Here is a 19,577-nt window from a genome sequence, read left to right on the forward strand (position 1 = left end):
TGAATGACAGGAAGCCACTTGATATGGGGTAGTTCTCGTTAATTATATGGAAAGGGCCATAAGTGATGATAATTGGTTTCTCGCCACATTATGGCGAGATTACGAATTTGCCTATGGGAGCCGGCCGGTTGCATCACAAATTGTTTGATGTCTGGCATGGATTGCGTTTTTGGCCTCTCTCGCTATTCACCGGCTTCGTTTCGCTTGAGCAAGATCGCAATGAGGCCGGAGAATCACACACTGGATATTTTGTTCTTCCCCCACACCCCAGCCCATGGTCACCCACATTTTCCACAGCATCACTGAAGACGGAGTCTTCAACCATGAGGGAGCTGCTGCGTGGAATTAATTTAGACTTGTTACCTCACTGTCTATTCACAAAAAGGCTCCTTAAAACTTAGACCTTGTCTTCAATCACAACTTTTCCCAAGTCTTGTTCAATATCCATTTTCTCTGTGTCAGTGCAGTGTTTGAGATATTTTATTATGTGGAATGTTCAATACACATCAAGCAGTCGTGGGGATCAATTGGACCAGTTTTGAATCATCCTTTTCATAAAAGAGACTTACCAGTGCTGAAGTCAGATATTGAGCTTTGTGAAGTGTCACATACATTGTCCAGGGCTGTCAGTGTTAAATTATACATCTGCCCACAGTGTAGGTTGGCTATTTGACACTGTGTGTTGACTGTATCACATGATACTGCGTGTCCATCACTTCCCTCTGCTGATGCAGAGTATGACATTGCACCGTTAGTGTGGGTCCAGGACACAGCAGCATCGTTTGTGTTACAATCCAGCTGGACTCCGAGATTCTGTGGGATGCACGAAGCTGAAAAGAATGAAAAGACCAGATGAAGAGCACTTGACCAGCAGCTGCTTAATGTTTGGTAGAGTTGTTGTTTTAGCTAAAATCTTCATGCAAATGGATTTGTGAGTTTTTGTAGAGAACAGTATTGGGGCAGTGTAGAAATCAGGGTTAGAAACATAAAAAATAGGAGGAGGCCATTCAGCCCTTCAAGCCTGCTCTACCATTCATTATGATCACGCCTAATCATCCAACTCAATAACCTAATCCCATCTTCCTCCCCACAGCCTTTACTCCCCTTCGCACGAAGTGCTATATCTAACTGCTTCTTGGAACATAGACGGGATTTTCCAGTCAAACAACCGCATTTTCCCGGCAGTGGGATCCTCCTAACCAGCAGCCGACCAATGGGATTTCCCATCGTGGCCACCCCACGCTGTCAGGTGCGCTGCCGGCAGAACAGAGGATCCTGCCGACGGAGAATTCCGCTGACAATGTTTTGGCCTCAACCACTTTCTGTGGTAACAAGTTCCACAGGCTCACTTCTCCGGGTGAAGAAATTTCCCCTCATCTGTGTCCAAAATGGTCTACCCCACATCCTCAGACTGTGATCCCTGATTTTCAACACCTCCAACATCAGGAACATCCTTCTTGTATTGACCATGTCCCATCCTGTTAGAATTTTATGTTTCTATGAGTTCCACACCCCCCTCCTATTCTTCTGAACTCCAGTGAAAACAATCTTATCCGACTCAGTCTCTCCTATACGTCTGTTGTGCCATCCCAGGAATCAGTTTAGTAAACCTTCGCTGCACTCCCCCTATAGCAAGAACATCCTTCTTCAGATAAGGAGACCAAAACTGTACACAATACTCCAGGTGTGGCCTCACCAAGGCCCTGTATAATTGCAGCAAGACATCCCAGCTCCTGTACTTAAATCCTCTTGCAATGAAGACCAAGATATAATTTGCCTTCTTTACCACCTCCTGAACCTGCATGCTTACCTTCAGTGACTGGTGTACAGAGATACCCAGGTCTCGTTGCACATTCCCCTCTTCTAATTTATGGTCATTCAGATAATCGTCTGCCTTCCCGTTTTTGCTACCAAAGTGGATAACATCGCATTTATCCAAATTATACAGCATCTGCCATTCATTTTCCCACTCACCCAGCTAGTCCAAATCACACTGAAGGTTCTCTGCATCCTACTCACAGCTCACCCTCCCATACAACATTTTGTTCCCTCATCTAAATCATTAATATATATTGTGAATAGCTCAGGTCCCAGCACCAATCACTGCGGTACCCCACTGGTCACTGCCCAACAATTTGAAAAAGACTTGTTAATTCCTACACTGTGTCTAAAATGGTATGTGTTCACCATACCCTCTGACCTTCCCCTCTCTGAGGCTGAGCGTGCTGTTCTCAGCAAAGGACTCAGCTTTGCTTACGCCCTTACGCCCCATCTCAATGAATTCCGGGCTCGACGTGATGTTGAACTCTTCTTTCGTCGCTGTCGTCTCCGTGCCCACTTCTTTGGGCAAGAATCCTCCCCCCGTTCCACTGATCCTTTCATGTGCCTCCAACATTCTGCCTCCAAGTGGACCCCCTCACTGGGACAATTACCTGACCTTGATCTTTTCATTGAGAACTGTCAACGGGACATTGGCCATCTTAATTTTTCTGCCCCCCCTCACCCATTCCAACCTCTCGCCATCCGAACTTTCTGCTCTTCACTCCGTCAGGTCTAACCCCGACTTTGTCATCAAACCTGCCGACAAAGGGGGTTGCTGTTGTCGTCTGGCGCACTGACCTCTACCTCGCAGAGGCTGAGCGCCAACTCTCCAATACTTCCTCTTAACTCCCCCTGGACCATGACCAGACCACTGAACATCAAGCCATTATCTCCAAGACCATTAGCGACCTCATTTCCTCCAGATGCCTTCCCCCTACGTCTTCCAGCCTCATAGTCTCCCAATCCTGGACAGCCCGCTTTTAACTACTTCCCAAAATCCACAAAAAGGACTGTCCCGGCAGGCCCATTGTGTCAGCATGCTCTTGCCCCACCGAACTTATTTCCTCTTATCTTGATTCCATCCTCACACCTCTGGTCCATTCCTTCCCCACCTACATCCGGGATTCCTCTGATGCACTGTGTCATATTGACAGCTTCCAGTTCACGGGCCCAAACTGCATTCTATTCACCATGGATGTGCAATCCCTCTACACCTCCATCCCACACCAGGATGGCCTGAGAGCTCTTCGCTTCTTTCTCAAAAAGAGGCCCGGACAATTCCCATCCACCACCACTCTCCTCCGTCTGGCTGAACTCGTTCTATCTCTCAACAACTTCTCCTTTAACACCCCTTGCAGTGTGGATCATACAGGCCTATCTCGCTCCTCAATGTTGACGCTAAGTTGCTGGCGAAGATCCTGGCCACCAGGATAGAGGATTGTGTGCCGGGGTGATACACGAGGATCAGACAGGATTTGTCAAGGGACGGCAGCTCAACACGAATGTGCGGAGACTGCTAAATATTATTATGATGCCGGCAGTGGAGGGGGAGATAGTGGTGGCGCTGGATGCGGAGAAAGCGTTTGATAGAGTTGAGTGGGGGGTACCTGTGGGAGGTGCTGGAGCGGTTTGGATTCGGGGAGGGATTCATCAAATGGGTGAGGCTGCTCTACGCGGCTCCGATGGCAAGTGTAGTTACCAATGGAAGGAGATCGGAGTACTTTAGGCTCTGCCATGGGACCAGGCAGGGGTGCCCCCTGTCCCCCTTGCTCTTTGCACTGGCGATTGAACCTTTGGCTATGGCGTTGAGGGAGTCAGGGAGATGGAGGGGTCTGGTGCGGGGTGGGGAGGAACATCGTGTATCGCTGTATGCGGACGACCTGCTGTTGTATGTGGCGGATCCAGAAGGGGGAATGCCGGGGGTGATGGAGCTGTTAGCGGAATTTGGGGGCTTCTCGGGCTATAAGTTAAATTTAGGCAAGAGTGAGGTATTTGTAGTACACCCGGGTGATCAGGAGGAGGGAATTGGGAGACTCCCATTTAAGAGGGCAGTGAAGAGTTTCAGATACCTGGGGGTGCAGGTGGCCAGGAGTTGGGGGACTCTCCATAAGCTTAATTTTACCAGGCTGGTGGAGCAGATGGAGGAGGAATTTAAAAGGTGGGACATGGTGCCGCTATCGTTGGCGGGTAGAGTGCAGTCCGTCAAAATGACGGTTCTCCCGAGGTTCTTGTTCCTTTTTCAGTGTTTGCCCATCTTTATCCCTAGGGCCTTTTTTAGAAGGGTGACCAGCAGCATCATGAGCTTTGTTTGGGTGCATGGGACCCCGAGGGTGAAGAGGGTCTTCTTGGAGCGGGGTAGAGATGGGGGGGGGCTGGCGTTACCCAATCTCTCGGGGTATTATTGGGCGGCCAATGTGTCGATGGTGCGCAAGTGGGTAATGGAGAGGGAGGGGGCAGCATGGAAACGGATGGAGAGGGCGTCCTGTGGAGATACAAGCCTGGGGGCCCTGGTAACGGCGCCGTGGCCGCTCCCTCCTACGAGGTATACCACGAGTCCGGTGGTGGCGGCTACCCTCAAGATTTGGGGGCAGTGGAGGCGACATAGGGGAGAAGTGGGGGGCTCGATGGAGGCTCCGTTAAGGGGGAACCATAGGTTCGTCCCGGGGAACATTGATGGGGGATTTAAGGGTTGGCACAGAGCGGGCATCAGACAGCTGAGGGACCTGTTTATTGATGGGAGGTTTGCGAGCCTGGGGGAGTTGGAGGAGAAATTTGGGCTCCCCCCGGGAAACATGTTCGGGTATCTGCAGGTAAAGGCATTTGCTAGGCGACAGGTGGAGGGATTCCCTTCGCTTCCCGCGAGGGGGGTGAGCGACAGGGTGCTTTTGGGGGTCTGGGTCGGAGAGGGGAAGATATCTGATATCTACAAGGTTATGCAGGAGGTGGAGGAGGCGTCAGTAGAGGAGCTGAAAGCTAAGTGGGAGAGGGAACTGGGGGAACAGATCGAAGACGGGACATGGGCTGATGCTCTGGAGAGGGTTAATTCTTCCTCCTCGTGTGCGCGGCTTAGCCTCATCCAATTCAAGGTGCTGCACCGGGCCCACATGACTGGGACGAGGATGAGTAGGTTCTTTGGGGGTGAAGACAGGTGTGTCAGGTGCTCGGGGAGTCCAGCGAACCATGCCCATATGTTCTGGGCATGCCCGGCACTGGAGGAGTTCTGGAAGGGGGTGGCGAGGACGGTGTCGAGGGTGGTGGGATCCAGGGTCGAGCCAGGATGGGGACTCGCGATTTTTGGGGTTGTGGTGGAGCCGGGAGTGCAGGAGGCGAAAGAGGCCGGTGTGCTGGCCTTTGCGTCCCTAGTAGCCCGGCGAAGGATCTTGCGACAATGGAAGGATGCGAGGCCCCCAAGCGTGGAGACCTGGATCAATGACATGGCGGGTTTCATTAAGCTAGAGAAGGTCAAATTCGCCCTGAGAGGGTCGGTACAAGGGTTCTTTAGGCGGTGGCAACCTTTTCTCGACTTTCTGGCTCAACGATAGGGTACAGGGACAGTAGCAGCAGCAACCCGGGGGGGGGGGGGGGAGGGGGGGGAAGGGGGAGGGAAAAAGGGGGGGGGGCGGACAATGACTATGTTTGTTTATTTAATTTTAATTTATTTTTAAGTTCTTTTGTTGTTCATTGGGGTTGGGGGGGGTGGGGGGATGTGATACATACGGTCTGGGGGTGTTACAGTTATAATGGGTTATTTTGCTGCATTTCATTGTTTGTCGTTATGTTTTATATTTTCTGTAAAAAATTCCAATAAAATTATATTTAAAAAAAAACTTCTCCTTTAACTCATCTCACTTTCTCCAAATCAAAGGTGTAGAAATGGGTACCTGCATGGGTCCTACTACACTTGCCTTTTTATGGAGTATGTGGAACATTCCTTGTTCCAGGCCTATCCAGGTCCCCTCCCACAACTCCTTTACCGATACATTGATGACTATTTTGGTGCCAAGTCGTGCTCTCGTCCAGACCTGGAAAATTCATCAACTTTGCTTCCAGTTTCCACCCCTCCATCACTTTCAACTGGTCCATTTCAGACACTTCCCTTCCCTTCCTTGATCTGTCTGTCTCCATTCCCAGCAATAGACTATCCACTAATATCCACTACAAGCCCACTGACTCCCACAGCTATCTGGACTACAGCTCTTTGCACCCTACATCCTGTAAAGACTCCATCCCTTTCTCTCAGCTCCTTCGCCTCCGTCGCATTTGTTCCGACGATGCCACTTTCCAAAATGGCACTTCGAAAATGTGTTCCTTCTTCCTCAACCGTGATTTCCCACCTACAGTTGTACACAGGGCCCTCAACAGTGTGCGGTCCATCTCCTGCGCCACTACCCTCGCCCCTTCCCCTCCCTCCTAGAACAAGGGTAGAGTCTCCCTCGTTCTCACATTTCATCCCACCAGCCTCCGTATGCAAAGCATAATCCTTCGCAATTTTCATCAACTCCAGCGTGATGCCACCACAAACACATCTTCCCTTCACTCCCTCTGTCAGCATTCCATAGAGACTGTTCCCTCCGAGACAATCTAGTCCACTCCTCCACCATACCCAGTACCTCTCCCATCACCTATGGCACCTTCCCATGCAATCGCAGAAGGTGTAACACCTGCCCCTTTACCTCTTCCATGCTTAACATTCCAGGCCCAAAACACTCATTCAAGGTTAAGCAGCATCTCTTCCAATTTGATCTACTGCATTCGCTGCTCCCAATGTGGTTTCCTCTATATCGGAGAGACCAAACACAGACTGGGTGATCGCTTTGCTGAGCATCTTCGGTCTGTGCGCATTCAGGACCCTGACCTTCCTGTTGCTTGCCATTTTAACAAAAGACCCTGCTCCCATGCCCACATGTCTGTTCTTGGCCTGCTGCAATGTTCCAGTGAAGCGCAACGCAAACTGGAGGAACAACATCTCATCTTCTGGTTAGGCATGCTACAGCCTTCCGGTCTCAACATCGAATTCAACAACTTCAGATAATCAGCTCAACCCCACCTCGACCCATTTGTTTTCATTCCATTTCATTTTAACTGTCTTTTACCATTTCTTTCTTTCTTAATATATGTTTAATCCCCCCCCCCCCCTCCAATCTTATCCACCTTTCCTTAATCTTTCTCCTCTTTGCTTCCCCCTTCCCCTCCCCCCACATCTCCAGTTCATCCTCTGATGTTAGTTTTTCTGCTGCTTGACCTTTCACATCTTTTGTCCTCTAGGGGACTGCCATTAACACTCTTTCCCCTTGGTTTCTGTGGCTAGCAACACTCTGTTTCTCTGTGTTTCAATGGCTATGACTCATCTTTCATTCTTACTCCACAGTATAAACATTTCTCACTTTCTCTGTCTGTTAGCTTTGACAAAGAGTCATCGGACTCAAAACGTTAGCTCTTTTCTCTCCCTACAGATGCTGCCAGACCTGCTGAGATTTTCCAGCATTTTCTCTTGTGTGTTAATTCCTACTCTTTGTTTCCTGTCTGTCAACCAGTTTTCTATCCATCTCAATACACTGTCCCTAATCCCATGCACTTTAATTTTACACACTAATCTCTTATGCATGAGTTTGATGCAGGAATTAGTAATATGGAAAAGTCCACTTCTCTTTAGTTACCTGTTTTCTTTGTGATGGAAGCACTTTCAGCTGTGTCACATGAATCATCGTGTGCACGAACTGTGATGGTGTAGGTTTCTCCACAGTGCAGCTCAGTGATATCACACAATGTTTCATTAGCGCTGCATTGTTGCACATTGCTCCCTTCCGCAGTGGCAATGTATGATATTGCACCTTGACTTAACTCCCATGAGACGGACATATATCCAGCATCACAGTTCATGAGAGCATCAACATTCTGTGGGACACATGGTACTGCAAAAAGAAAATTCATCAACATTCCCTCATGGAGAAATACTGAGCTGCGTAACTGTCTATAAGATAGAAAAATGACTATTATCCAACTATTGTGTATTTATTTTAGAATTCCTCATTTAAAATTCTTGTCTAGAATTACCTGTTTTCACTGTGACAGCAGAGCTCTGTGAGCTGTTACACTGCATGCGGATTGCCTGCACAGTTATATAGTAGCTCAGTCCACAATACACATCTGAGATCACACATTCTGTGTCTGTTGCATTGCATGAGGCCCAATGACCACTGTTTCCTTGGGCTGTTACAAGGTAGGACTCTGTGCCGTTACTGGGATCCCAAAACACTGACACATTGTTACTTTCACAGTCCATGTAAGCGATCACATTCTGTGGGATACAAGGCACTGTAGGAGGAGAAAACACATTTTAAGTCTTTAATAAATTTAATACTGCATATATACTTTTAAAGCAAAACAATATCATAATTTTGCAGTCTATAGGGAAGGGGCAGGGGAATGGTACTATCTAAATTGCTCTCGCAGACAAGCTGCATTGCCTCAAAGGGTCATAAGTGTTCCTTTGATGCTGTAACCATTTTACAATTGAAGGATTCGAAGATTCCATTATTTCCTGAAAATTAGCTCTGCAACAGGATAACTCAAAGTTTGATCACAACATGCTGTGATTAGAATGTAAATGTGGCCATGGTCTCCCCTTTGAGAGCTGACTAGTTGTGATTTAACCTTAAGGTCACAACACCTTTGATGAGGGACAAGGTTAAGAAGGTAGGGTCACTCAAATGACATCAGCTGGTACAGGAATTGAACCTGTGCTGTTGGTGTTGCTTGGCACCATGAACCAGCTGTTCAGTCAACTGAGCTAACCGACCCATAATACTATGATTAATGGCTTGATGAATGAGTTTGCAACTTAGATTAACAGTAGCAATTTGCAATATACTAAACGTGAGGTGGCATTATTAATGTACAATGTTGCAAAGCAACAATTCTAGTTTTTTCCTGCCCTTTAGAAACTGTGTTCTGTTTACTTTCATTACAACACTGCCAAAGGTTTACCTGTTTGAATTTCAAAAGCTGGACTTGGTAAACTGGAACAATTCCCATCCATTGCTAATATAGTTATATTGTACATCTGACCACATGGAAGGTCCACGATCTCACAGTTTTCCTCTGTTGCATTGCATGAATATCTGTCTCCTTCCATTCCTTCTGCTATTGCGATGTAGTTCATTGCACCGTCACTCAGCTCCCACAATACTGACACCGTGTGTGTTGTACACTCCAAATAAGCACTTACAATCCGGGGGCTGCAAGGGGCTGAGATACCAGAGAAACAAGATGGATAAAGGCACAGTCAGTTTCCTGAACTTGAATTTAACTTTATGCATTGTAACACTGCGGGCGCGATTCTCCGCACTCCCGACGGTGCGGAGAATAGTGTGGCTCGTAAAATTGTACGGCCACGCTGTTCCGACGCCCTCCCGCTATTCTCCCCCCCCCCCACGCCCAACTCCCGACACGAATCGCTGCCGCCGTTTTTTTACGGCCGGCAGCGATTCACAGCTGATGGATGGGCCGAGTTCCCAGCCCTTTACGGCTGTTTTTACGAACGGCAAACACACCTGGTCTGGCCGTTCGTAAAAACGGCCGTAAACTCTCGCTTTTTATAACCATGGCACCGATTGGCACGGCAGTACCACGGCCGTGCCAAGGGTGCCATGGGCCCGCGATCGGTGGGCACCGATTGCGGGCAGCGGGCCCGATGCCCGCGCACTATTTGTCCTTCCGCCGCCCCGCAGTATCCATTCGCGGGGCGGCTGAGGGGCATTCCGGCCCGCGCATGCGCGGGTTGCGCGCAAATACGCGATGACGTCATCCGCGTATGCGCGGGTTGGAGTCTTCCAATCCACGCATGCGCGACTGACGTCATATGACGCGTCAGCCAGCGCTACCTCTGGCAAACTCTTAACGAAATTCGTTAAGCCCGTGATGCCGGGGTTTACGGCGTCGGGCTGCTAGCCCCGACCGGGGACCAGAATCGGTTCCCGGTTGGGAAGGGGGGGGCTGGAGTCAAACCCGCTCGGATTTGACGCCAGCCTTACGATTTCTCCCCATATGGGAGAATCGCGCCCTGCATTTGTTGTGTGCGGCACGGTGGCGCAGTGGTTAGCACTGCCATCTCACGCCGCTGAGGACCCGGGTTCGATCCGGGCCCAGGGTCACTGTCCGTGTGGAGTTTGCACATTCTCACCGTGTCTGCGTGGGTCTTACCCCCACAACCCAAAGATGTGCAGGGTAGGTGGATTGGCCACGCTAAGTTGGCCCTTAATTGGAAGAAAAAACGATTGGGTAAAATTGCATTTGTAGACGTGTAAAATGAAGTCCAAACGTAATTATTTCCGTTACCATGGAAATTAACTATACACAGGAATAATGAACATCAAACATAAAAAATTAAACAATCTTATCTGGTTACTGTGTAAATCATCTGATGCTTTAAATAATGCCTCTCTCATTAGCACAATAATTATATTAAGTGAGTCTAATCTTAATTGTTAATCTTAATTTGCACATTGAAATTGTTCAGTCGTTTTGTTCCAGCCACAGCCTATGTCGGATCGCTGGTCTTTTCCTCCCATTATTTTCCATGTTTCTATTGCAGTCGATGTGGATTTTCAGAAGGTGTTTGATAAAAAGGTGTCTCCCATGTCTTCTTACAAAATAATCAGGCATAAGGTTGAAATGGTAATGTAGCAACAGGGATATAAAGTTGTTGACTGACAGGACGATAGAAAAGAAAGGAGAGGTGGTAGCGTAGTGGTATTGCTGCTAGACGAGTAACCCAGAGTCCCAAGGTAAAGCTCCGGAGACCCAGATTTGAATATTGAATTTTAATTTAATAAAACATCTGGAATTAAATGATGACCATTGTCAATTGCCGTAAAAAACCCATCTGGTTTACTAATGTCCTTTAGGGAAAGAAATCTGCAGCCTTTATCTGGTCTGGCCTATATGTGACTCCAGATCCATAGCAATGTGCTTGACGCTTAATTGCCCTCTGACAGGGCCAAGTAAGCCATTCAGTTGTATCCAATTGCTAACAAAAATGAATGAAACAGGACAGACCACCTGCTATGGATCTAGGCACCAGAAATGACAACGGCAAACCCAGCCCTGTCGACCCTGCAAAGCCCTCCTGACTAACATATGGGGGCTTGTGCCAAAATTGGGAGAGCTATCTCACAGACCAGTCAAGCAACAGGCTGACATAGTTACAAGGATGTAATCATAGCTTTCAGACGATATCTCAGACACCACTATCACCGTTCCTAGGTATGTCTTGGCCCATCGGCAGAACAGGCTCAGCAGAGGTGGCGGCACAGTGGTATACAGTTGGAAGGGAGTTTCCCTGGGAGACCCGACATTGACTCCGGACCCCCATGAAGTCAAACATGTGCAAGGAAACCTCCTGCTGATTATCACGTAGACTGCCAACCCCACCTCAGCTGATGAGTCAGTATTCCTCCATGTTGACAATCACTTGGAGGAAGCACCAAAGGTGGCAAGGTTGCAGAATGCACACTGGGTGGGAGACTTCAATATTCAGCACCAAGACTGGCTTGCTAGCACCACCACAGACTGAGCTGGCCGGGTCCTAAAGGACATAGCTGCTAGGCTGGATCAATGGCAGGTGGTGAGGGAACCAACAAGAGGGAAAACATTCCTGACCTCATCCTCACCAACCTCACAGTCCTTGTGGAGACAAAGTCCCGTCTTCACATTGAGAGTGCCTTCCACCACGTTGTGCGGCGCTACCATTGTGCTCAATGGGATAAACTTCAAACAAATCTAGCAACTGAAGACCGGGGGTTGGATACTCCTTTCCCGACACCGAAGTCCCTGAAAAGTGACGTACTCTAGGAGTACGCTGCGCCGATTATCCACGGCCTCAGGCAATTGCCTGAGGCCCGCCCCGCAATGCTCCATTGCCAACTGGCTGAGTTCCCAATGGCATGGGTTACATGTGTTCACACCCTCCGGGAACCTCGCGTGATGGCTGTGGACTCAGTTTGGGGGAGGGCTAATCTGCGGGCTGGGGGGAGGGGGTTTAATTCGGGGCTTGGGGTACTGTGGACAGGCAGTCTGGAATGTGCGAGCAGCCCAAGGGGGTGGCACTAATTTTGCAGTGCTGGTCCGTGAACTGAGTGCGCCATGGAGCATGGCGTGACCGCTGCAGGCCGCCGCTGTGTGCATGCACAGCCACGGAACCGGAAGTGCTCAGGGCCAGATCGGCAGCTACAGCTGCAAGCTCTATGCTGCCTCCCTGCTGGCCCCCAGAAAAACGGGGAATCGCTGGCCGTTTTGCACCAGTTTTCCTGGTGGAAAAGATCACCGTTTTCACGTCGGCGTGGGGACTTAGTCTCCAAAACGGAGAATCCAGCCCCAGATATCCATGGAGCGCTGCGCGCCAATAGCAATAGCAGAATATCGCAACTACAATATGTAACCTCATGGTCCAGCATATCTCCCTCTCTACCATTACCACCAAGCCAGGGTACCAACCCTGGATCAATGATGAATGCAGGAGGGCATGCCAGGAACAGCACCAGGCAGAGCTAAAAATGACGTCCCAACCTGGTAAAGTTACATGACTACTTGCATACCAAACAGCATAGTCAGAAAGTGACAGACAGAGCTAAGTGATCCCATAACCAACTGATGAGATCTAAGCTCTGAGGTCAGCCATATCCAGCCGTGAATGGTGGTGGACAATTAAACAATTCACTGGAGGAGGAGGATCCACAAGTATCCCCGTCCTCAATAATGGAGGAGCCCAGCACATCAGTGAAATAGATAAGGCTGAAGCATTTATAACAATCTTCAGCCAGAAGTACTGAGTGGATGATGCATCTTGGCCTCCTCTGGAGATCCCCAATATCACAGTCTTCAGCCAATTCAATTCACTCCAAGTGATATCAATAAATAGTTAAAGGCACTGGATACTGCAAAGACTATGAACCCTGACAATATCCCGTCAATAGTACTGAAGACTGTACTCCAGAACTTGCTGTGTCCCTAGCCAAGCTGTTCTAGTACAGCTACATCACTGGCATCTACCCAGCAATATGGAAAATTGCCCAGGTATGTCCTATACACTAAAAGCAAGATAAATCCAACCCAGCCAATTACCACTCTATCAGGCTACTTTCGACCATCAGAATAAGTGATGGAAGGGATCTTCAACAGAGCAATCAGGTGGCACTTGCTTAGCAATAACCTGCTCACTGACATTTATTTTGGATTCTGCCAGAGCCATTCAACTCCTGACTTTGTTACATCCTTGCTTCAAACATGGATGAAATAGCAGAACTTCAGAGTGAGGTGAGAGAGGCTGACCATGATATCAAGGCAGCATTTGACTAAATGTGGCATCAAGAAACCCGAGCAAAACAGGAGTCAATGGGAATCAGGGGGAAACTCCCCATTGGTTGGAGTCATACCCAGCACAAAGGAAGATGGCTGCTGGAAGTCAGTCATCTCAGCTCCAGGACATCACTGCAGGAGTATCTCAGGCCCGAACATCTTCAGCTGCTTCATCAATGGCCTTCCTTCCATCATGACGTCATAAGTGGAGATGTTCGTTGATGATTGTGCAATGCTCAGCACCATTCGCAACTCTGCAGATACTGAAACATTCCGTGTCCAAATGAAGCAGGCCTTGGACAATATCCAGGCCTGGGCTGAGTGATAAGTAACATTCACGCAACTGGGGTTAGGCAATGAAAGCTGGTCTTGCCAGTGAAGCCCACATCTCTTGAACGAATAACATAAAAACAAAGCTAGTGAACATAATATTGATTGCATTGGAGAGGATTTGGGGGGGTTCATGTTTTCTCTCTATTTTATATCATAGAATCATAGAATCCCTACAGTGTAGAAGGAGGCCATTTGGTCCATCGAGTCTGCACTGACCCTTCAAAAGAGCACCCTAACTAGGCCCAATCCCTGCTCTAGCCCTGTATCCACACCAAACCTTTGAACACTAAGGGCCAATTTAGCATGGCCAATCCATCTAACCTGCACATCTTTGGACTGTCGGAGGAAACCGGAGCACCCGGAGAAAACTCACAGACACCATAAGACCATAAGACATCGGAGCAGAATTAGACAGCTCGGCCCATTGAGTCTGTCCGCTATTCAATCATGGCTGATATTTTCTCCCCATAGCCCTGGAACTCCTTATTAATCAGTAACCTATCTATCTTTGTCTGAAAGGCACACGATGATTTGACCTCCATAGCCTTCTGCGGCAAAGAGTTCCACAGATTCCCTACCTCTGGCTGAAGAAATTCCTCCTCATCTCTGTTTTAAAGTCTTGTCCCTTCAGTTTGAGGCTGTGGACTCGGGTTCTAGTTTTTCCTACTAGTGGAAACATCCTCTCCACGTCCGCTCTATTCAGGCCTCGCAGTACCCTATAAGTTTTAATGAGATCCCCCCGCATCCTTCTAAACTCCAATGAGTACAGACCCAGAGTCCTCAACCTCTCCTCATAATGACAATTCCAGGGATCATTCTTGTGAGCCTCCTCTAGACCCTTTCCAGGGTCAGCGCATCCTTCCTTAAATACAGAGCCCAAAACTGCTCATGATACTCCAACTGGGCTCTGACCAGATTTATAGAACCTCAGAATTACATCCCTGCTCTTGTATTCTAGCCCTCATGACATGAATGCTAACATTGCATTTGCCTTCCTAACTGCCAACTGATCCAGCAAGTTAACCTTAAGAGAATCTTGAACTAGGACTCCTAAATCCCTTCGTCCTTCAGATTTCCTAAGCATTTTTCCATTTAGAAAATAGTCTGTGCCTCCATTCCTCCTTCCAAAGTGCATAACCTCACACTTTTTCCCATTGTATTCCAGCTGCCACTTACTTGCCCATTCTCCCAGCCTGTCCAAGTCCTTCTGCAGGCCCCCTGCTTTCTCAATACTACCTGTCTCTCTGCATATCTTTGTATCACCTGCAAACCTAGCAACTGTGCCCTCAGTTCCTTCTTCCAGATCATTAATGTATATTGTGAAAAGTGGTTCAAACACCAGCTCTTGAGGCACACGACTAGTCACCGGCTGCCATCCTGAAAACGGGAAGAAAATGCAATTCCACACAGTCACCCGAGGTCGGAAGCGAACTTGGATCACTGGCGGTGTGAGGCATATGTGCTGACCACTGTGCCACTGTGTCGCCCTATATAGATGATCATGAATGCACACTTAATAGAAGAATGGATCAACAAAGAACATTGGAGTCACTGATACTTTGGTTTAATATTTTAAACCAATATACTGCAGCATATACTAGTTAACAACACATGCTGCATGTTCCGTTCATGTTGGCCTTTTTAGGGCAGTATTTCTCAGTAAATCAAGGAGTTACCTGTTTGGACTTCAACCATTGAACTCTCAGATTGGTTGCATGTGCTGTCAGATGCTGTGACATACACAGAATATAACTGGCCACAGAGTAACTCGGGTGTTCGACATGATGTTTCTGATGTGCTGCATAATGTGATGTTCCCATCGGGTCCTTCAGCAAAGGCAGTGTACAACAATGCACCTCTGCTGTCGTCCCACGATACCGAAGCTGTATTTAGGTTACAATCCAGCCTCACTTCTACATTCTGTGGATCGCAAGGGACTGAAAATAAGATTGAAAGTTAAAATGGACGGAAGACAACAGAATAAAACTATCAATGTAATTTCACATAAATAAGGGATAGATGAATTTGATGAATCGTCAATAATTATATTGCAACTAGTCATTCTATAAACACAGTGATGTGACCATCAATTCACAAGACACGTGGTTGGAGGTGAACAGTGGTTTTAATAGTCTTACAACTGAGTCTGCCTGCGACAAGATGAACTGGCAGCAGGCTCACAACTGCAGATCTTTATACTTCCAGTTAGTGGGAGGAGCCATGGGTGGAACCATGGGCAGCCAAGGGTGGAGCCCAGTACAAACTCCTCATCTCCCCCTATGGGCAGAGCCGCGCAACTGCTCGTATACCGAGCTTACAGAGACACAACACATACAATATAACACAGTGTGAATTACTAGGATTGTGATTCACCACACATAGCAAAGTGAATGGGGAATTAATCATATAGTGTATTCTGTGCATCACTCATTAGTTATTGGCACTGATGAAAACAACGATAAACAATTAGTGGTTATTTGTCGCATTGGCCTGGGTTTTCATCCTCACATGCGTGTTGTTCATGCCCTGACAAAATAATCCTTTCCATGTCCATTCTACTGCAAGATTCCCAGCCGATGGTGCCGGGCATCCGAGGTGGCGGTGGGGATGTGTTCCAAATGCAGGTGGACCTTGCCGAGGTGTTGCAGAACATGGCCCAGTCTCGGTTGGGAATTGTGGAGGTGCTCTAGAGCATGTCCTAGTCGCTGAGGACCATGTCCCAGATGCAGGTGGGCATTGGCGATTCACTGCAGATGTGGCCGGGTCACACAGAGGCATCGCTGAGGGCACTGACACCATGGCGCAGACAATGGGGAGCCGCCAGGGCTGCCAGACCCAGATGATGCACACCTCTTGAGCTCAATCCAGCTGTCCATCCCAAGGTGGCTGGGCCCTCCGGCCCCAGATCCTCCAGAGTACGCCCGCCAGGGGCATCAATGGCCACGGGACGCGGTAAGCATCAGGTTGCCTCCAGCTCTGATGTGCATCCTGGGGACACACCTCGGCCTAGTGGCAAAGCACAGAGGGCTAAGAAGATTGAGGATTCACTGAAAGGGCACAGGGGGAGGGAGGTAGGGAGGTTGGCACTATTGGTACCAAGGGGCAGTTAGGGCCACAACTGTACACCATTGAAATACGTTACTCCCGAGATATGTGAAGCCTCTGTCACGTTATTCCACACTGCGGACTGGCCTGCACTGCTCTCCCTCTCTTACCTCCACCCTCCCCAGCCCCAGTCCCCCGGGCTCCCAGCTACCAGAGCTCCCCCCCCTCCCGAAGGCATACCATGTGCATGTAATGGGCGTGAGAGCGCAGTTAGCAGACAGACAGGAGTCAGACTATGGCATAGATTGAGGAGCACCAGAGTTCAGCTCACAGCGGGTTATCATCATCCTCCTGCATTGTACATTGACCCGCTGACAGTGCTGACACAGGCCCATCACCTTGGAGTGATGTAACACAGACCCTGGGAGGGTGGAACACGGCAATTGGGGGGGGGGGGGGGGAGAGGGGGAAATGGTTGGGGAGGGGCAATGGATGAGGGGGGGAAACAGTGGATGGGGAGGGAGTGAGATGATGGATGAAGCCACGTCCTATGAGAAGCGGGCGAGGGCTTCCCTGGCTCTCTGGACATACCGGTCCCTCACAGGTGTCACCTGTCCTCCATCCTCCGGCTGTTCTTGCGGGTCCTCCTAGGCCCGTCTTCCAGCCTTCCTAGTCCAGCTCCTCCTCGCCCTCCCCCTCCTCGGTGGCCACATGTTTGTCCCCCTCCACCTCTAGCATGTTGCCCCACTGCTATGCTAAATTGTGAAGGGCACAGCAGAGTGGGCGACCCTCTGGGGGATGTACAGCAGGGCACCACCAGAGCAGTCGAGGCATTCGAACAGTATTTTGAGCAGTCCGATGCAGCTCAGTGACAGCCCAGGTGGCCACATGGGTCTTGTTATATCGGGTCTCCACATTGGTCACTGGCCTCCGCACTGGCATCATCAGACAGGCCCTTACACCCCAAGAGCCAATCGGTCATCTGGGGCGTCCTCAAAGATGCGGAGGATCTCCGACTGCCCCAGGATGTAGCTGTCGTGCAGAATCCAGGGGAGGCTTACACACACGTGCATGATCTTCAGTAGTGATCGCACACAAGTTGAATGTTCATGGAGTGGAACTCCTTACTGTTAATGAGGTGCGCTCCCAGAAGGCCCTGTGCGCGCAAGGCAACACGCGTGCCATCTATTACCGTGGGACCTGTCGCTTCCTGGCGATGGTGGAGAATCCTGCCAAACAGGCATCTTGATGGGCTTGGTCCAGGTCAAAGTTTATATATTCCGTTGTCTGGGCAAACAGGGTGTCCGTGACTTCACAGATGCACTTGTGAGTGGTTTTCGGACTGATGCCACACAAATCTCCACTCGAGCCCTGGAATGAACCCAATGCATAGACGTTCAGGGTTGTGGTGACCTTGACAACCACTGGGTGCAGGTAGCCTCCTCCTCCACGTGGTGGCAAATCCACAAGGATATGACACAGGTGCCGCACCGTCCCTTTGTTGAGGCGGAGCCTTCTGCGCCACATGATGTCCGACATCTCTTCAAACGGCCAGCGCCGCCTGTACACCTTGGGCCATTGCTGGCCTCGCCCTCTAGGCCTCCACTGCATGCTGGGCGGCTGGGTCCTCAGGGTGTGGGGTGGATCCCTGCACAAGGACTGCGCCTTGAGCCTCTGTCGATGCCGCTGCCTTCTCCGGTGTCTGGCTGCCTGGACTGCCACTGCCACCGTGAGCGCAGCTGCTGCGGGTCCCCAATACCATCCATCACGTGATATCTGTACGGAATCGGAGAGAGCGAGAGACCGACAGTCAGTTGTGGCTTCCACCCCGGTACCTTCAAATCTCCCAAGCCTCCCCCGCCCTTACATTTCCTGCCATCTCGCAGGGTGCCATCCAATGAGCCGGTGGTGCTGGGGGACCCCGCCCTGTATACGCACCCCTGGTCACAGCAGGGGCCCTGGGCACCGGACCCCAGACCCTGGACCCCAGACCTCCGCCGGGAACAGTACTGGGACCAGGCTTAGGTACCCCCTCCTCAACCACACACCCACTCTCTGGTTGCGGGGGCATTCCAGTGCTGTAGCCCAGCTCTTGGGCGTTCGATTGTTGGCAGCTGGCCCTGTTGTGTTGAAGCCTCCAGTGTTCAGGCAAAATGACCAGGTCTCATCGTCTGATTGGGATGCCAGGCAGGAACACCTGCCTGCAACATGGCACAACTACCCATGGGAATCCACTTGGGAGCTGTGAAGTGCTCACATTAATAACATTGCCAATTCCATATTAGCTAGCCTTCAGTTGTGTGGCCAGAGGCCGTCACAGTCAGTGGGAGTTAAAGTGACCTGCACCATATTACCTCAGTAGGGGCTTTGAGCTGGACGTGTTTGGTAGGATGAACAGGCAGAAGCTGAAGTTGCCCCTGGTATGGGTATACACGATCCAGGGGCTGGCATGTCAGACCCGTGGCCGCTGAGCCTCTCGTCACCAATCAAGGGTGACCCCTCCCCCAACAATGGCAGCAGCCCCCCCCCCCCCCCCCCCCCCCCCCCGGGCTGACTGCCCCTTTTCTAAGATAACTACTTACCTCCTCCAATCCCCGCAGCAGCCATTGCCCTAGCTTCCTGTTTTTAAATAGGTGTGTTAAAGGATGCCTGCGTGACCACTCGCTGGAGAGCTGGTTAGATAGGGGGAGGGCGATCGATAGGGGGCCCTTCCCGTTAATGGGATGGAGATTGGCCTTAATTGGTGATTATTGGTTTCTCGCCTCACCGCAGCGGGATCCAGATCCCGCCAATGGGAGCACGTCGGTTAGATCGGAAACCAATCAACACCCGGTTTCAGACTCTCCCACGATCTAATTGGCTCGCTTGGATTTGCGCCCAGCGGAGTTCCCAATTTTGAACTCTCCCGTGATCTAACCGGCTCGCTCTGAATTGCACCCATTGCCATGTAGATGTTAGATAGCGCCCAATGACTTAGGAATATTAACTGCTCCCATTCATTTCTCCTCAAACCTTTTAACGCT

At 49.8% G+C, this 19,577-nt stretch overlaps 1 protein-coding gene across 1 annotated transcript in view; it reads right to left on the bottom strand.

The window, feature by feature from the left end:
• Positions 1-19,577, bottom strand: part of LOC119964794 — a 192,099-nt gene that overhangs the window by 112,171 nt on the left and 60,351 nt on the right. The window contains exons 18-22 of the mRNA XM_038794788.1: positions 15,186-15,446; positions 8,809-9,069; positions 7,876-8,136; positions 7,479-7,733; positions 570-830 (exon numbers count right to left, since the gene is read on the bottom strand). Coding sequence (XP_038650716.1) covers positions 570-830; positions 7,479-7,733; positions 7,876-8,136; positions 8,809-9,069; positions 15,186-15,446 — 1,299 coding nt within the window. The remainder of the gene's footprint in view (positions 1-569; positions 831-7,478; positions 7,734-7,875; positions 8,137-8,808; positions 9,070-15,185; positions 15,447-19,577) is intronic.

This window comes from Scyliorhinus canicula, chromosome 4 (assembly GCF_902713615.1).
Source record: "Scyliorhinus canicula chromosome 4, sScyCan1.1, whole genome shotgun sequence".
NCBI lineage: Eukaryota > Metazoa > Chordata > Chondrichthyes > Carcharhiniformes > Scyliorhinidae > Scyliorhinus > Scyliorhinus canicula.